General features: G+C 33.7%; 1 protein-coding gene across 1 annotated transcript in view; it reads right to left on the bottom strand.

Annotated features, from left to right (window-relative positions):
- The window catches only part of LOC108768234 (EGF like, fibronectin type III and laminin G domains protein pikachurin), a 236,938-nt gene that overhangs the window by 31,005 nt on the left and 187,043 nt on the right, over nt 1-18,890 (bottom strand). The window contains exons 7-8 of the mRNA XM_018518597.1: nt 13,134-13,278; nt 6,098-6,284 (exon numbers count right to left, since the gene is read on the bottom strand). Coding sequence (XP_018374099.1) covers nt 6,098-6,284; nt 13,134-13,278 — 332 coding nt within the window. The remainder of the gene's footprint in view (nt 1-6,097; nt 6,285-13,133; nt 13,279-18,890) is intronic.

Here is an 18,890-nt window from a genome sequence, read left to right as displayed (position 1 = left end):
GAGTTGGTAGACTTTGACGTTGCCACTGAGCCACACAGCCTTTAACGCTGGTGGTCTCTCTGTTGTATCTATATCTAGTAAATATCTAGGCCCTTTCATAGAACACCTCCCTAGACCCTGGCAGGCCTTGTTAAAGGCACTCACGTCAGTGCCCATTCAAAGCCTGTTTAGGAAATTCCATCTAGAAATTTCCTTCCTAAGCTCTTTCTAAGCCCAACGATGGCAGGCCCTGTTAGGGGCACTCACGTCAATGCCCATTCAAGGCCTGTATAGGAAATTCCATCTAGAATTTTCCTTTCTAGGCCCTTTCTAGGCACAACGATGGCAGGCCCTGTTAGGGACACTCACGTCAGTGCCCATTCAAGGCCTGTTCAGGAAATTTCATCTAGAATTTTCCTTTCTAGGCCCTTTCTAGGCCCAACGATGGCAGGCCCTGTTAGGGGCACTCACGTCAATGCCCATTCAAGGCCTGTTTATGAAATTCCATCTAGAATTTTCCTTTCTAGGCCTTTTCTAGGCCCAACGATGGCAGGCCCTGTTAGGGGCACTTACGTCAGTGCCCATTCAAGGCCTGTTTAGGAAATTCCATCTAGAATTTTCCTTTCTAGGCCCTTTCTAGGCCCAACGATGGCAGGCCTATTTTAGGGTATGCCTATTTGGGCCCAACGTTGACAGACCTATTTTAGGGCATGCCTGTTCAGGCCCTATATGGACGTAGGGCACGCCCCGACAAAATTCTACCCGGGTTGTTTATGTGGAGCTACACATGGTTTCATTCATTGCATGGTCGATTAATAATCGACGAGTTCCGAGTTTGATCTCATTTCTTGCCCTACATATGCTGCTATATGATTAGCTTTAAGAAGTGGTATTTTCTGTACGATTTGTTAAGAAGTTGGAATTTATTATTGATTAAGGAATGAAAATTCCTGGTTACATATGCATATTGAATGCTATATAAGTTGTTATCTGTAGACATGATTGTCGATGCGAAGCATGTTGTCTGTACATTTTATGTATATTATACATAAAAATATTTATAGTATAGAAATTAAACGCTTCCGGACTCACGTTTATACAATTTTCATCCTATTGTTAAAGTTTGATGACATATTTCTGAAACACACACCCTATATATTTTCAATTATATAAAATAAATAAATTAATTTTTTCTTTTTAACTATGCTCCTTATGTTTATTTTAATTATTTATCATATTTAAATAATTTTTTTTACATTTATTTGATATTGATTTTGAACAGAAAAAGCAGTTGCGTAAACTGGAATATAAAGATTAACAATGGACTAAAATCATTCTCATAATGATAAAGATCCGAATTGGAATGTACCCGAGAAAAGATTGAACCAGTGTCGATCTTGTGATAATGAATGACCCGGACGATTTTTACTTTCTGCAGGTTATTCGTTCCCGCGAGTGCCAGAATGTTCGAATCCTGGCCGAAGTTTTCCAATCTAAACGGTGTTATCTTTTCATGGGTCTTCCCATACGGCAAACATAGACCCAATCAGAAAGTAACGTAGAACTTTCGATTTAACTCGTTTCACATCTATCTCATGCGAGATACTATTGTAACAAATCGATAGTTGTAGATAAAAAATAATGAAGTATGATAATTATGAAATAATGTTTATCTCATGAATTGATGTTATTAAAAAATTGGACATCATTTCCCATGTATTAAATTATAGGATGTTAATATTTTCCGCATTTTCCAATTCATATAATAGAAATAATGAATTTGTTTTTGGAATAATTTTTCAATTTTTATACAGTTTTATGCAATAACAGTTTTATCCAATATCACTTTGTCTAATATTTTTCTTATTATGTTTCAAAATATAATAACTATCATAAAAATAATAATAAATTATAAGCACATCTTTTATAAATACATGTAACATGCTTGAATTAAATATCTATATGAATTATGTACAATGTTTATGCGTATTAACATATAACAAATAAATATATAAAAAATAAATATATATTACAAATAAAAATAGGTTCCAATTTGGCAATTAATATTTTGCAAATTGCGTAATAATGCCTCGATTAATATCGATTTTTGATAATTAATACTACACTTTGAAGACCGTATTCCATGCGTGCGATACATTTGATTAATCGTACATAACCGATTATGTTCGCGGATGTGTTTCATCCGATTTTAATATACTACACCTGTACGATATTGTGTGCATTATATACGAACGGAAATACTAAATTCTGCTTCAAGGAAGGGGAAATCTATAATACTTAGCAATATATATAGCTTTTACGTGTATGAAATATTTCATATAAACATTATAAGATTAAATGAGATTATTCATGCAAAATGTACTTTTACTTTATTTCTCTATTTTAAAGCAAATACTTTTTCTTGTATCTTGTGAATAAGAGCATTTGCGCTTCATTATTATTTTTATTATCATAATAATGTTTACTGACATTGATATCGTATCTGTCGCATGATTGATAGTTTGGATATGTCCAACTGCATATGACATACCTATTTAAATTATGTTCTGCACATATTATGAACAATGACACGCTCGATATTACAAAATAGAGATAACATTTGGTTGGCTGCGTCGTGATATAAATACCAGGCAGATGTCCATTACTCAGAGGTAATTAATGCGACATACAAAGCAGCTGTTGCATAGTCGTATCTACACGACTTCCCCTAAATGTTGACAATTAATTACCGACACTCGGGTAATGATAACGATAATTACTCGCGATAATCATGGTCTTGGCTGACACAGTGATTTCTGCTTCGCTCTTCACTGACAAAAGAGGTTATCTTACAATTGTAGTATCTCCGATGTAATTAAACAGAGCATGTCTATTACTCGAACATCGCTCTTTCGGATTTTTTTTAACAACAAAAATTCGATAATCTGTAATTCTATAAAAATAGAAACTATGTGGACGTAAAGATAGTTTATCTGTTTGAGAATCATTTTTTATTGCGGATGAAAATGATATAACAGTTATTCAAATATATAGGACACACAATTGTCTGAATCTAATTTATTATCTTTAAGTTGAAGATATTGAAAAAAATCAAATATTTGGAAAAAGCAAATTTCAACTTTATGAGATCGTTTATAATAGTTTATATGAATAAATAAAAAATTATAATTTTTATTTTATTTTTTATATTATTGTATTTTTTTATAACATATATATACATGTATATATATACATGTATATATATGTATATATATATGTATATATATACATGTATATATACATATATTTTTTAAATATCAAAGAAACATAAAAATAAACTATTTCTGTTCCTCTTTAAAACCGTTGTTAGCTAAAAACATGCTAAAGTTGAATGACTCTATATTTACAAACGTATTAGATTTGACTAAAGCTTCATTTTAGAGACCGCGATGTAAATAACACAAACAATTATGAAATAAAGGCTAAGCGGTTTAATTTGTGTTTATTACTATTCTAGTTCTTATTACATTTCAAGACTGAAAATAATTTCGGCGCGCAATTTACAGGATTAGAATTGTAGTAAGTATATAAATTCACGCGGAATTGTTTTCAGCATTATGATCCAGCTTGACCGCTTTTATTTCTTAATCAAATTTTATATTTCAATTTATATTTAATGAATTTTAACTATTTTTAATATTTTAACTTATATTTAGTGAATTATGTTTCACTATCTGTTTTTGTAAGCGCATTCTTTTTACTGCTTTTTTAGTTAACTTGTTATGCTCTGTTCTATTTTATCGCATTCGTAAATTTTTATTATCACGTAAGAAATTCAAGTAATTGAACTTAGAGTATTTAAATTTGACTAGACATTTATACGATGCTGTTTTGGGTTTGATACAAAATATAGTCTACCGTACAAAATATAGTCAAAATGAAATTCTATCACCAATATGACGAGTACGCTATTTAACCGTCATGTATTGAATCCATTTTAATTGAATACATAATCATCTTTGTAGAGTAAAAAAGCCTGTTCATGCATTTCTCAAACAGTTATGCATTTCTTAAACAGTTTTGACACAAGTAAACTCATAACTCATATAACAGTGCAACGCGAATTTCCTTCCAATAAATTATCACTAGTTGTGAAAAAAGAGAATGCGACATTTAATATGAGACTGGTACATCATTTATTATCGTGCAAACAACGAAATAGTAAAAGGCGAAACTCTCTCTTGCGCGCCCGTGTGTAGAGATTTATTATTATTATTTATTCTTCGTCGCGCGACAGCTGCAAAGTTGACATAGGACCAGAGCTAAAATATTTGAAACAATTAATAACTATGAACTCTAATTAGCTGTCTTGCATCTACGACATGATCGGTCAAAATACGCGATGGAGCGCTACCGAGTGACCGAATTAGCAGCTATATCGGCAAACGGACAACAGGTGTCACATGAATTTAGTTGGCAAATCCTCCAACGCCCGCTCGATTTAACTCCAAATATATATTTCCTTTTTTTTCATTGCTGAGAACAGATTCTCTAAGTAGCTCAAACCTTCGCAAATCGCGCACTTCACTGGTGAGAAATATAATTGTAATATCACATTGCGAAAAACGTTTTAAATAACAATAAATCTTTAACTAACAAAACTATATACTAATACTAGAGGAAGGTCTCCGATACCTTATCACTTTGAGACATATCACTTTGTTTTTAGACAATAGGGTAAACTCGGGTATGATGGCCATAGTTTTTTAAAATGCAAAAAACATACATTTATTCTTGTTACTTTTTAACAATATTTGGGATATTATTTTCACTGAAGCTTAAAGTAACAAATACTATCGAAATTAAAGAGACAATACTTAACACAACTTTAATTTTATCAAAATATTACAAAGTATGCATTAATCATCTTATCTGATTTTTAGGGAAAAGATGGCCATGATAAAGATAGCCATAGTATTTATAAATAAATAGTGAAAATAAAAGTATTAATTATAGGTCACTTTGCAATTTACGTACCTTTATTCTGTATGTAATGTTGATTATGACAGCTTAACTGTAATTTATTAGACATTATAACAGTTTTTAGTAGACACATGCAAAACTTCGCAGAAGTCGAAAGAAAAAATATTAGATAATATTTATAATATTGTTATTTTAAACAGTGTACTCATATGAACTACTGTAAATATTGATTATCTTTAAGAATGACTATAAAAATGCACTATTTATCAATTATTGGAGAAATTGTGGCCTATGGCCATCTTTTCCATATGGCCGTAATACCCTAGTTTACCCTATTTCTTAAACAAAAGGTAAAAATACAACTTCAAAAACATAAATACAAAGTAAAAAGTATCTTCTATCAGATAGTATAAGCAATTTTTATAATAATACTGTTTGCAATTTTGCAATAATTAAGTTTTTCGTAAGTTATGCAAAAATGAGCGTCTGATAAAATGGGCTCCAAAACTGACATAGTAGACAATAATGCCAACATTCCTATTCTATAAATAAAGATATATCCTATTCTGTAAAGAAAACTAATTTATGAAACTATAAATATTTTAAATGACATAATATTATCAATAATACAGTCACTATTATTTTAATTACGCAATTTGCAAAAGAACACCGTAAGAATTTTCTTCTCGGATTCATAGAATTGGTTTTTAGCTGATTTGGTATAGAAATAAGCCACAAATATATGAATTATGAATTTGTACTTCTTTAATTAGCTAAACAGATCATGATTTTATTAGTATTAATAAAGTGCAATAGTTAGTTTCTGAGAAATAAGGGGGTATCACTTTAGGAGATCTAGGTCAGTATCGGCGACTTTCCTCTAATCTATTAATATACATTTTACTGTGCTGTTTTTTCGTATTTTTAAATTTCCACATACTCGATGAAAATTATTACGATTATATGTTATAGTCGGCATTAGAAAGGATAGAAAAATAAATTCAATACCGATATAGAATCGCTGCTGAAACTACTTCAATCCTTGTTTGAAACCGATCACGAGAGTTCGACGATTAGGAAACTTCGGCTCGACGAAATGCCGAAACCGGATGTTACGCCGCGATGCGGTACTCACCGATGTCGAATCCATTCGCGGCATCGCCCTGCGGGGCCAATGGGAAGCGATAATGGTGCTCGTTCGCCTCCAAATGCCGGATGCAGCCCTTAAATCCGGTCCTCACCGGAAGTCGCTCTAAACCGGTCGTGTTTCCGGGTCCGCCAACGAAGAGAGGTTCGCGGAACGTAATTCTCGAGAACAAACCCTGCAATTGAAGTCGGAATTCTCTATATACATATATAGTTATACATATGTAGTTGCAGTGTAACGCACAAACTGGCACAATTGCACGGTTGGTTAATGCATAAAATTACTCCATTGATCAATGCTATTTCTTTGACGATGTACAAGCCCAATAATATTTCCTATTCCTTCGTATATTTCTATGGCTACGGCTATCCACTTGATGCTACAAATACTTCGAAGCATTTTTTTTGATTGGTCAATTAGTAAAATTCTTTCTTCCGATTGGTCAATCAAATGCTTCGAAGCATTTGTAGTGTCAAGTAGACTGCATTCTAAGATATAACAATACATCACAACAGTATGAAAATTATCTCTACGAAATATTTTAATTATATATAATAAAATACAATAAAACTATGAGTATAGGTTTCATTTTTCACAGAGATTTTATATTTAAAAAAATGTAATTAATACTTTATTGCATTAATTAATATAATAATAAAAAATTAAAATAATTATGATACGAATTTGGACAGAGAGATGGGAATAAATCTAATTGAATAAGAGAAATCTTATACTCAATCTTACATCAAAGCGGGTCTTGACTTAACCTTTTGTTGCATAAATTTTTTATTGAACGTGTTTTACTAAATTTTAATATATGGGGGTTTTGGGATCGCTTTGGGATTACAAATCTGATCAAAATTTAAAAAATAATAGATAATGGTGGAAGATATGCAATAGATATTCTTTTTATATATATATATATGTATATATATATATATATATATATATATATATATATATATAAAGTGATTTCATCCCATTTTGTCGCCTTTATTATTTCTTTATCTTATCTATACTTATTTATTTATTTATCTTATCTATATACAGGGTGTCCCGAATTTAAATGTCTAAACTTAGAGAACGTGTAGAGGATCGATAAACTAAGAAAAACAGTCCTGTAGAGATATGTTCGCTTTGCTTCAATTTGAAAAAAAATCGCAAAAACGATAAAACGTAGTTTTTTCATTTTTGTATTTTCTCATTACTTATTCACGTTGTATTTATTTACTTGCTAATGTAAATATTGTTCAAATCCATAATCGGGACGGCCAAGATCCTCCACGTGATTTCTTTGAATTGATTTATTTAGAAGACACACAGCAAAGATTGAAATGTGGTTTCAACTCGATGGGTGTCCAGCTTATTATGACAGAACTACTCGAGCTTGGCTAGACAGACCATTATCCACGATGATAAATTGAACGTGGAGGAGTAGTATCTTGACTACCCTGATCACCTGATTTGACACCACTGGACTTCTTAGTGTGGGGAGTTCCGAAGCAGGAAGTTTATTCGTCGCCAGTCAACTCAAGAGAACAATTGAGAAATCGAATCGAAGCTGCAGTGCACCAAATATCGCTAGATCAGTGTTTGGTTGCAACACAAGCTGTCCGTACTAGATGCAATGCTTGCATTGCTGCAAGTGGTCAACATTTTGAACAATATCTACATTAAACAAGTGAATAAATACAACGTGAATAATGAGAAAGTACAAAAATGAAAACTACGTTTTGTCTTTTTTACGATTTTTTTCCAACCAAAACGAAGCAAAAACGAGCATATCTCTACAGGACTTCTTTTTCTTAGTTTATCGATCTTCTAGACATTCCCGAATTTTAGACATTTAAATTCGGGACATTCTGTATATGTAAAGTTTTATTAAAGAAGCTATAGAATTCAACACGTCTTGATAGTCATTTTGACACTATTTTGGATCTGCCATTTTAAATTTGCCAATTATAAATGCAAATTTGAAATCAGCAAATTTAAAAACATTAATATAAAGAATTTGGAAGGTATGTTTATTATCATTTTCATCCTAACATGAATTTTTTGTTAAAAAAAAGTTACTTTTGACTGACTTTTTGTTTCTAGTTTATAATTAATGCAAAATAATTACATATTTTTGTTATTTATGTATACACACAAGTCGTAAGAACATAACGACACTTAATACGTGATAATAGTAAATTATCAAATACGTAAAAACATACAAAAACTATAGTGGGAAACGTGTCATTTATACAAGACACTATGCAGCAGAGAGTTAAATGTTTATAAATTTATGTATACATATCTGATTTTATAAACCGCGCGCCGAAATGTATTTCAGTCTCGAAATGCAATTATGTGTAGAACTAGAGTAGTAACATCATTTATTAAATTAACAAATATTACCTCGGTGGTCTGATGGTGAGGACGTCTGCAAGAAATATGAGAGATCCGGGTTTGAATCCCCGGTTGAGGCAATATTTTTCCCAATAAATTATTCGCAAATTTAAAATTCTCATTAATATCTGATTATATTAATATTTTTATAAAAGCAATTTAATAATTTTTTATGCTTATTAGCATCGAAAATTATTAAATTGCTTGATAAGTGATTTAATACTCTGATTCTGTTCATGATTGCCTTTCAAGACTAAAAAAGATATTGGCACACAGTTTGCAGAATCAAATATGTAATCCACACAAAATTATTTAAGCGCTAAAATCCGCTTTAACAGAATATAGGATTCCTCTTATTTAATTAAAAAATTAAAATATTAAAATGTTTGTGACAAATTGATGCAAAAAGTCTTTAATCGAATAATACACTGTGAGTCAAGAAACAATAATTATAAAATGAATAAATTAAAATTAAAGTCGACAACTATGGAGCAATAATTGCAAAAGAAGCACGATAACATTATGAATGACAAAATAGAAAATTCTTTCATGTTTTCTAAAATCCGTGTTATTTTTGTATGGCGCATTTTTCACATTTTCTACCTTTTATCGACGACAAACTATGCCCATTGTCATACATGACGTCGTTTTATCGTGCATTTTGTATTCAAACGCACGCGTCTCGCGCGATCATAAGCTATCGTCGCTTCTCGAATTCCATTCTTAAAGGAAATTCTTCAAATCGGATGAAAAGATCGTGCGCGTGATCGCGAAAGCTTTGGTTACCAGTTCTTTGTAGCTTCTTGTTCTTTTTTCCAAAGAGAAGAGAATGTGGCCAGGGGAAAAAAGAGGGAAGGTGGGCGAAAGAAAAAAGAGAAAAAGATAGTGAGAACAGAAGAAGACAGCGGGGAGGTCAGGGATGGCTTCTCTAATTACGACGCTGTCGTTAGGACACCGAGTGCTTAATGGCACTCTAGGATAAAGTGGGCTTGAAACGCGAAGCCATTTGCCGGCGATGCTGCCCGATTTTAAAGGTAATTAAACGTAGCCTGGGAAAAACAAATGGGTCGAGAATCAACCGATAATTCCTCGTTATCATACCGCTATTCTGAACGCCTGAGAGACTCGTTGAAGAAAGAGGATTGGCAGAAAAAGTAGATAACACATTTATCGACGGTACTTGCTCTCTTAATATTCAGTGTTCTCTCATTGGTAATTATCAAACTCGATTAACTTGAATATGTTCATCATATTTATATATTTACATTTACTATATAATTTTTTAAAAGAACCTTCTTCTTCTCTCTCTCTCTCTCTCTCTCTTTCAATGTCTTAATTTATTTTGTAAAATGTATAAAAAATTGTGCAACAAAGGATAAGTAATAATGTTTAAAAATTTAAGAGTACATAAGAATCTATTATTAAACACTCAAATTAATAAGAACTTTGTAAAATAGTGTAATCTAGTACTTTACATTTTTTCCTGAAAGGTTATCTATTATCACCAGTGTAAAAACGTTTCGTAAGTCTCAATTACACTTCTGATCCTTCGTTCTTGGCGCTGCATCTCATTTGCAAAATAACAAGGCAAATGGGCGTCGCAGAAGAAACAATGCAAACCAAATTAAGAAAAAAAGAGCAAGAAATGCGTAGCAAGCACGGAATACAATTAAAACAAGTAACAAGTTAGTTGACAATAAGCTTTGTATATTCGTTTGCAAAACGACTATGAAAACCTCGTGCGTCAAAGAACATTATACGGCGTTAGAAAGGAGTTACATTATTCTGCGGCACGTTGATGCATCGTAAATTAAATCATTGACTTTTAATTAAGCGCGATTTTCAAACTTTAAAGACGCGAAAGTTTGTAACCAGAGTGAAACTAATCTGATTCCATTTTAGTTGTTAAAACTATAATTAAATTATTACAATATAACCTAATATTGTATAATATTAAGTTTAGGAGATTAAATATATTAATTGATTATTATGATTAATTAATTCCGATATATATATATATATTGTAAACAAAAATTTATTGATACATCATATCATAGTACGTGCTGTGAAAAAATGCGAAAATATTTTTGATGTATCTACATATTTTTTTAACAATAATAGAAAAAGATCTCTATCCTATTCAAATGTAATTGAATATTGAAATCTCGCGATCTCTACGAATTGAGTTTGGTAATATGAGATAACTGAATCGATAGGAACTGTTGTAATGATTATTGTTTCTCTCTGTCTCTCTTTCTCTCCATAATTATAAAATAATTATTTCTGTTTAATAGGCGATGATATCGCGTATACAATATTAATACTTACCAATATGCAACTGATATTCTATAATTGCGTAAATTATAAAAAAGAAGAATACAATGTAAATCTTTTTATTTTTGTATATATATTTAAATTATTATTGATGTTAATAATACTAATAATAAATTTTTTTTTATATTTATTTTGAGTTTAGAAGTTACAAATTAAAATGTAAGTTTTACAATTCTTGGAATAAATATAAGGTTTTAAAAAATATAATATGATATACTATGAAATGATGTGTATCAATGAACTTATTAAAAATAAATAAAATTAAATACGATAAAGAAAGCCAAGAACGGTCAAAGTTGGATGTTTCAAACGATTATATATTCTCATATTAAATTAATTTATTTCAGATATGATCCTGGCTGAGGTAATATTTTTCGCAATAAGTTTCTTACTTTCTTTCTGTCTATTCTAATTTAGGGAGGTTATTAGCATTTTAGAATGATTGTGTTGAAAGTTTTGCGGCTCTCAATCATATCTGAAATAAACTTTGACCGTTCTTGGCTTTCTTTATCATATTTGATGTATTCACACATACGGTCATGTTTAAAATTCTTAAATAAAATTAAAATAATTTTATTTATTATTTGATTTTTACTTATACTTAAGATACAAATACTGAAATATATTTCTCAAACTTTTGTTTCCAACTTTAGTTGACTATTAATCGACAATTACATAAATTGAGACAATGGCTACGTAACGATACACTTCTGCAATATTTAAATGCATTTCGACGAATTTCCATTTATTACGTGGATTTGCTTTGTTACACGATCTTCTACTTACGTTATTTTAACAAACTCTGAACGAACGTGAAAGTAATCGATTAAAACGGATTAATATGGGAAAGAGCGAAATCGATAGACGATTACTTGAACGGAAGTACCTTATTCAGACATGTTTTATGGGTAGTGGCACTTTTTTCTGATTAGATTGATCGAGAAGGTGCGGCCTCGTTCTGAGGTGTGGTTCTTCGCTTTTAACCTCCGCCCGCGCCGTTTATCTTGGTATATCAGACTATTCATACTCTTTCTCACTCATTTTACATATGTTATTATCTCATAATTATCTTTATTCCGTATTTATTTACTTTGAATTCTTTGGTCAATTTTTTCGATCGATATCTTTTTAAGCAACGACGTTGAGAAAAGTTACAATTTATTGTAACTTTCTAATTTTTAATGACATATTTGTGACACACATTTATACACTTAATTTTAAATTAAGTAATCATATTACTTTTATTTAAAATGTTCTACTTAATGTTACTTTGAAAATATTGTTTATATCTATATTTTGTTATGTAAAACAATATAAGATTTATTACTTTGTTGTGGTGAGAGAATTGTGACCTTTTCAAAGTTTATATCTTATTTCTTGCAATAGGTATCTAGGATAGCGAAAATACAGGAAACTTCTCATGCGAAGCTTTTGCTGCTTCTATAGCAAAATGAGAATTTTCAAGAAAGCAAAGAAAGAATTTTCAAGAAGTTTTGTTGCGGTAACATTGTATAATGTGTTTTAGCACATATCAATATAACTCGCAACGAAGTTTCAACTTTTGTAAAATAAAAAAAAAGTCAAAAATTTTGCCCACATGGAATACCCTAGAAAGAAGTTACGAAATGTAAGAACGTTTCTTCAATTTCCGGACTACATTCTCTCATTAAAGTTTCCGGGAAGTTTCCGTGAGATACAACAGCGTTTAATGTTGGTTCCACCCTGGTGCCATTAAACTTTTCATGAAAGTAGATTTCGTCGAATAAAAATAATTTTATTTTACTGCAGCTGACCATGAACGTTGACGTATTCGAATAAAAAAAGTAGGTATTGTTGGTACATGATATCATTTGTATAAGAATTATAAATTTATTTTCTATTATATCGTTAATTCGAGCATCTTTTATAATTATTTTAACTAAAAATCTATTAAAACAACGAGAGAGAGAGAGAGAGAGAGATTTTAATAAATAATATTTCAAATTTATGTGTACGTAATGAAATACAATGCTTATTTATCGCTACGAGCGACAATGAATTACTATTATCGCAACCAATTGAATTTCGTTTTCTCATTCTATTTTTACGTAGAACACGAGCGGAAAGTCCTAGGGGAGGCGATCGAGCGTGTGGACGTCACCGTAAGAATTTCGAGAATTCGAATAAACTCTCACTGGTAATCCCGATAATACGTTCCGCCTCACTGCGGAATATCGATTCCCTCCTTGAATCCGCGGTATATGCGGGTAAATAATATCCGGCGTCTGGCCTTGATGGAAATAAAATGAAGTGCCCTTACCTTCGATCGTCCCTCGATCCTCTTCTCTTGATTCAGCTGGATCCAGGCGTCCCATCGATGTCTGTAGACACTCAGGGTGTTCCACTCATTCAGTTTCACCGTTTCTGTGCTCCTCACGGTGCCCACACCGCTGCCACAATCAAACCTTATCGCAGAAAGATATGGAGGTAATGTTAATCGATTGGAAATGTTAGACACGTTGTGTATTGGGCGTTGTCGGCACGGAATTCATAATATGATGCTCTTTTGATATACATGAAGCCAAAATCATGCACAAATAAACCTGGTTTAATGAGCGAATGGCGTCGCCAGTATTTGCGAGGCTATTCATTGAAGCAAATCGTTCACTTTCGTATATTCATGCTCATTTGCTTGATCCAGCTTTATTGAAAATTTATTTTATTTCGCAATAAAATAGTAAGTTAGTTTCATGTATAGAAACTCAGACAAATATATATAAAAAAGGAAAGAAAAGATTATTATATAAAGCAAATTTATTTTATATATTTTTGAAATACATTTTTTTTAACTATTGATTCAGGATAATATACCATCATACCATTAAATAATTAAAAAATAAATTTATAAAAAAAAATATTGAAAATAAATTTACTTTATATATAGCATTATTCCGCCCTCTTTTTTGTTTAATCTCAATGCATATATACAAAAACGTTATAAGTATAGGAAAAATTATCATTAATAAAAATTTTCTTATATTCATAAGATTTTGGTACGTACGTATACAGGGTGGACCATCTGAAGTGATCCAGTCAAATATCTCGAAAACTAGTAGGGATAGAGAAAAATGTTTCGTATGAAAAGTTTAGGGTTACACGGGGGAAGTATGGTACTGACCTTGAAAAATCCTTGGAAGGTCATTTTGAAGGTCATTCAGGGGTCACGATGGTTTTTTTAAATGGAACCCCTAGTTTTTCACCATGGAATGAGAAAGCTGGTTTCAAGCCCTTTACGAAACACTGGTTGTGGTCCACAATCCGCCCACTGGGGTCCGAGTTATGGACCATCAAAGTCATTGATGAACTACTCTTAGCGCTACCCAGGAACAACGACGTGGACGTGGTAGTTCTCTGTTCCCTTCGAGGTGGTTGATTTTTGTGAGTCCCCTTGCCTCTCACATGTGGGGTGCTTGATTTTTGCGACTCTTCAACAGTTTTCGAGAGTCGATACTCATTCATAACTCTGATTGAATCAAATGGAATAATCCAAGAGATTTCCAATAGTAAATCGTTAACCGCACACATGACTGCCACCCATGATAAACAGAGACTCGGTGTTCTCGTTTGTTTATGTTTATGTTTTTCTTTTCAATGGAGTTAATTAACTGTTATCCCTATTCAAATCGCTCACAATCTTCGGAGAGCGACGAACAAGAATTCAACAACAAACGGAAACATCGAATCTCTGTTTATTGCGGTTTGTTATTATGTGGATGACCACGGCAATAAATGATCATTGAAACACAGGTTTCAAACTGTGGCAGTCACAATCGTTGTCTTCTCTTGCGTATTCAATCAAAGAAATGAACCACTATCAACCCTCTGAAATTGTTGACATGTTGCTCGTGCTTGGCGAATGTCACACTAATTATTGCGGCGAAGCCGCAAGAGTTTACCGGGATCAGTATCCCGATGGCCGGATTGGAAATCACACGACCATCCGTCGACTCGCACTGAGGGCTCGACAAGGATTATTGAGGCGCGATGGAGGAAATCATCAGTACGATGAGAATGATAATCGTGTAGTCACCATATTGGGACTTATCCACTTAGACCCTCATGTCAGTAGTAGAACGTTGGCACAGGTAACTGGGATCCCCCGGACAACTATTTTGAGAATCTTGAAGAATGTGAAGGATCGACCATATCACATCACGTTAACTCAAGCTCTCACTCCAAACGACATGAGACTCCGGATTGGATCCTGCGAGTGGGCACAGGCAAGGCTAGTTGACGATCCTCGGTTCTTCGAATATGTAATGTTCTCCGACGAAGCTTGTTTTCAGAGCAGTGGGCATCTGAACAGGCATAATTCTCATTATTGGTCGGATGTTAATCCGCATTGGTATCGAGGAATCGATAACCAACATCGTTGGAGCGTAAATGAGTATCGACTCTCGAAAACTGTTGAAGAGTCGCAAAAATCAAGCACCCCACATGTGAGAGGCAAGGGGACTCACAAAAATCAAGCACCTCGAAGGGAACAGAGAACTACCACGTCCACGTCGTTGTTCCTGGGTAGCGCTAAGAGTAGTTCATCAATGACTTTGATGGTCCATAACTCGGACCCCAGTGGGCGGATTGTGGACCACAACCAGTGTTTCGTAAAGGGCTTGAAACCAGCTTTCTCATTCCATGGTGAAAAACTAGGGGTTCCATTTAAAAAAACCATCGTGACCCCTGAATGACCTTCAAAATGACCTTCCAAGGATTTTTCAAGGTCAGTACCATACTTCCCCCGTGTAACCCTAAACTTTTCATACGAAACATTTTTCTCTATCCCTACTAGTTTTCGAGATATTTGACTGGATCACTTCAGATGGTCCACCCTGTATATAGTACATACATTGAGTTTAGACAAAAAAGAAAGAAAAACAAAGCTACATATTATAAATTTTCAATATTTTTTAAATAAAAAAATTTTTTTTATATTTGCTTATTTCAGCGATCCGTTAAATATAACAATTAAATAATAAATAAATATCTCTCGATATCGTAATGCACGATAAACTTTCATTAATGTATGGCGGGAAGAGAAGAATACAACTAGCAATCAATAATATTTGCGGTCGTTTCGGAATATTGTTGGCATTGTTTGTCATAATATAGGAATCATCATCAATGACGATAATCTATTTACGATCATTGCAAAAGTAAACCAGTATTATGTAAGCGTATACAATAATACTTTGTACTTAGTTAACAGAACAATAAATCCATAAGCATTTAGTGTTCGAATAATGAATTGTGGAAACGAATCTGGAAACAATAGGCAGCCTCTGATATCAATAAATAAATTACGCGGCACGTTTGATGAATGTGTCTATGAATTTAGTATATGATCTATGATTTCAATCCCTTTATCCTGCAATCCCGTAGTGTAATTCCACCTGAATAGAAGTTATCGCAAAAATTAGTTCTGAAAAATATGTATTCCTTTTTTAAATAAATCGCTGTATGATATCTGTTACGTTCTTATTCACATCTCTGTTTTATACTTAGATTATATGTTCATATGACATTTAGTAAATTTGATATTAAATAGAAACTTTTCTAGTCTAATAATCCTAAGAATCTTTATTTTAAAAAATTGAATTATTTATTATAAAAATAAATAATTAATATTAATATCTTTTTTTAAATAATAAATTATTTAAAATATCTAATTAAATAAATCAATTGAAATATTTAACACTGAAATATTTATGTTCTTTTAGTTATGTATTTGTGAAATACACAAAAATCTGTCAATGTAGCATTATTCGAGGGAGCTCCGTTTGCCTACAAATTGATTGCCTACATGTGTTATTGCCTACAGCACGATTGCCTACATGCACTTTTGCGCACATGTAAAAATTTCAAAAACAAAGTCACGATTGCCTACATGTATTATTGCCTACATGTATTATTGCCTACATGTATTATTGCCTACATGTATTATTGCCTACATATAGTATTGCCTACATGTATTATTGTCTACAAGCACTTTTGCGCACAATTAAAAATTTCAGAAATAAAGTAACATTTATCTACATGTATTATTGCCTACATATATTATTGCATACACGTATTATTGCTTACAGCTCGATTGCCTACATGCACTTTTGCTCACAATTTAAAATTTTAGATACAGAGTTACTTTTGCCTACATGTATTAGATAGATAGATAGATAGATATTTTATTGCTTCCCCTTAGAGTTACAATTTTATTTACATCCACGCAACTTACACTACCTTAATCTACATTACAAAAATCTTATTCTATCTTACACACTACCTAATTTTCTCTCTCTCTCTCTCTCTCTCTCTCTCTCTCTCTCTCTCTCTCTCTCTCTCTCTCTCTCTCTCTCTCTCTCTCTCTCTCGCTCGCTCTCTCGCTCGCTCGCTCGCTCGCTCTCGCTCTCGCTCTCGCTCTCTCTCTCTCCCCCCCATCTTGGACCCCGATTTCCGCTGTACAATCCACCATTTCGTGGCTTCCACTTTCCATATTCCCATCACCCCTCTCATTTCATCCTCGCAGAACTTCTTTCTCACTCCCCATACACTCTACCTCTCCTCCCTCTCTCTCTTCCTCATTCATTCCCTCATTCACTCTCACTCCCACACTCTCCTCCACTTTCCTTCTTTCCTCCTCCACCTCCCTCATCTATCCCTCCCCTTCCCCTTCATCCGCCAATATCCTATCCATCACCTCCTGCCACCCCCCTTCAAACCCCACCCTCCAACTCCTACATTCCTCCCACACATATTCCCACGATTCCACTCCACTCCCGCATAACCTACATTTCTTCCCCTCCTCTCCTTCCCAATATCTCCCTTCCCACATCTCATTCCCTAATCTAAATCTCACCACTCTTCTTCATCTCCTCTCCCCCCCATCCCTTTTCTAAATATACCGGAATCCCTTCCCCCTTTACCCATCCATACCATCTATTGTATCTCGCTATCCTTATTTTTTCCGGGTGGCACCCAGTTGGACACGGCTCAATTGGACACGAGCCACTCACAGCGCTTGAGACTACAAAACTCCTAAGCACCGGTCGCTGTGATTGGTGGTGTCCAATCGAGCCGTGGTCAATCGGGATCACCCCATTTTTTCCCATCTTTCCCCCTTCTGTTTCTCCTTGACCTTTTCCTGCAACTCTTCAAACTTGATGTCTCCCTCTAATTCCCCCTCTTGCCATCTTCCTAACTCAACACCCCTATCCCTGAAATATTGTCCCCTTTTTTCCTCCCATCCTTCTAATCTTTTCCCCTTCTTTATATTGTCCCCCATCTCATCTAAACATAACCGCGCCAACAACCCTCCGCCTTCCCCCTTCAATCTCTCCTCAAATGCCCACGCCCTTTTTCCCTCCCTACCTCTTAACTTTTCTCTTTGTATTTCCTCCCTTATCATATAACCTGGTGTTCTTCCCGCCACCCCTAACACCCACCTAAAATACCTATCCTGTAATCTCTTCACCCCCCCCTCTCTCTTTCCATCCCCATATTTCCACTCCATAACTAACCATCGCCCATATTAACACAACAAACAACCATGGCCTCATCTTCCAATCCTTACCAAATCTCCTTTTCCCGATCCACCATACCTGTCCCATCGCTGCCGCTGCCTTCGCCACCCTTTCCTTTACATGCTCCTCCTGTCCCCCATTCCTCTGCAACGTATATCCTAAATACTTGAATTTTTTTACCTCTTCGATCCTTTTTCCCTTCCATCTCCAGTCCATCTTACTACTCCTGCCTCCTCCCTTCCCAAATCTCATTATTTTAGTTTTTTCCCTATTCAATTCCAAACCTTTCCTTTCTATATACACTTCCAACCTTTCCAACATACTCCTCATGCTCCCCTCATCTTTCGCCAGCAACACCACATCATCCGCATACGCCAAACTATATACCTTCCCATCTCCTAACTTCACTCCCCCCCATTTAACGCTTCACATCTCTTCTTCTAGATCTGCCATCACTAAATTAAACAGCAGGGGACTCAGCGGACACCCCTGTCTTACCCCCC

Source organism: Trachymyrmex cornetzi, unplaced genomic scaffold, assembly GCF_001594075.2.
Source record: "Trachymyrmex cornetzi isolate Tcor2-1 unplaced genomic scaffold, Tcor1.1 scaffold77, whole genome shotgun sequence".
Taxonomy (NCBI): domain Eukaryota; kingdom Metazoa; phylum Arthropoda; class Insecta; order Hymenoptera; family Formicidae; genus Trachymyrmex; species Trachymyrmex cornetzi.
The sequence above is the reverse complement of the archived record's forward strand: the minus strand, read 5'-3'. Positions and strand labels throughout refer to the sequence as shown.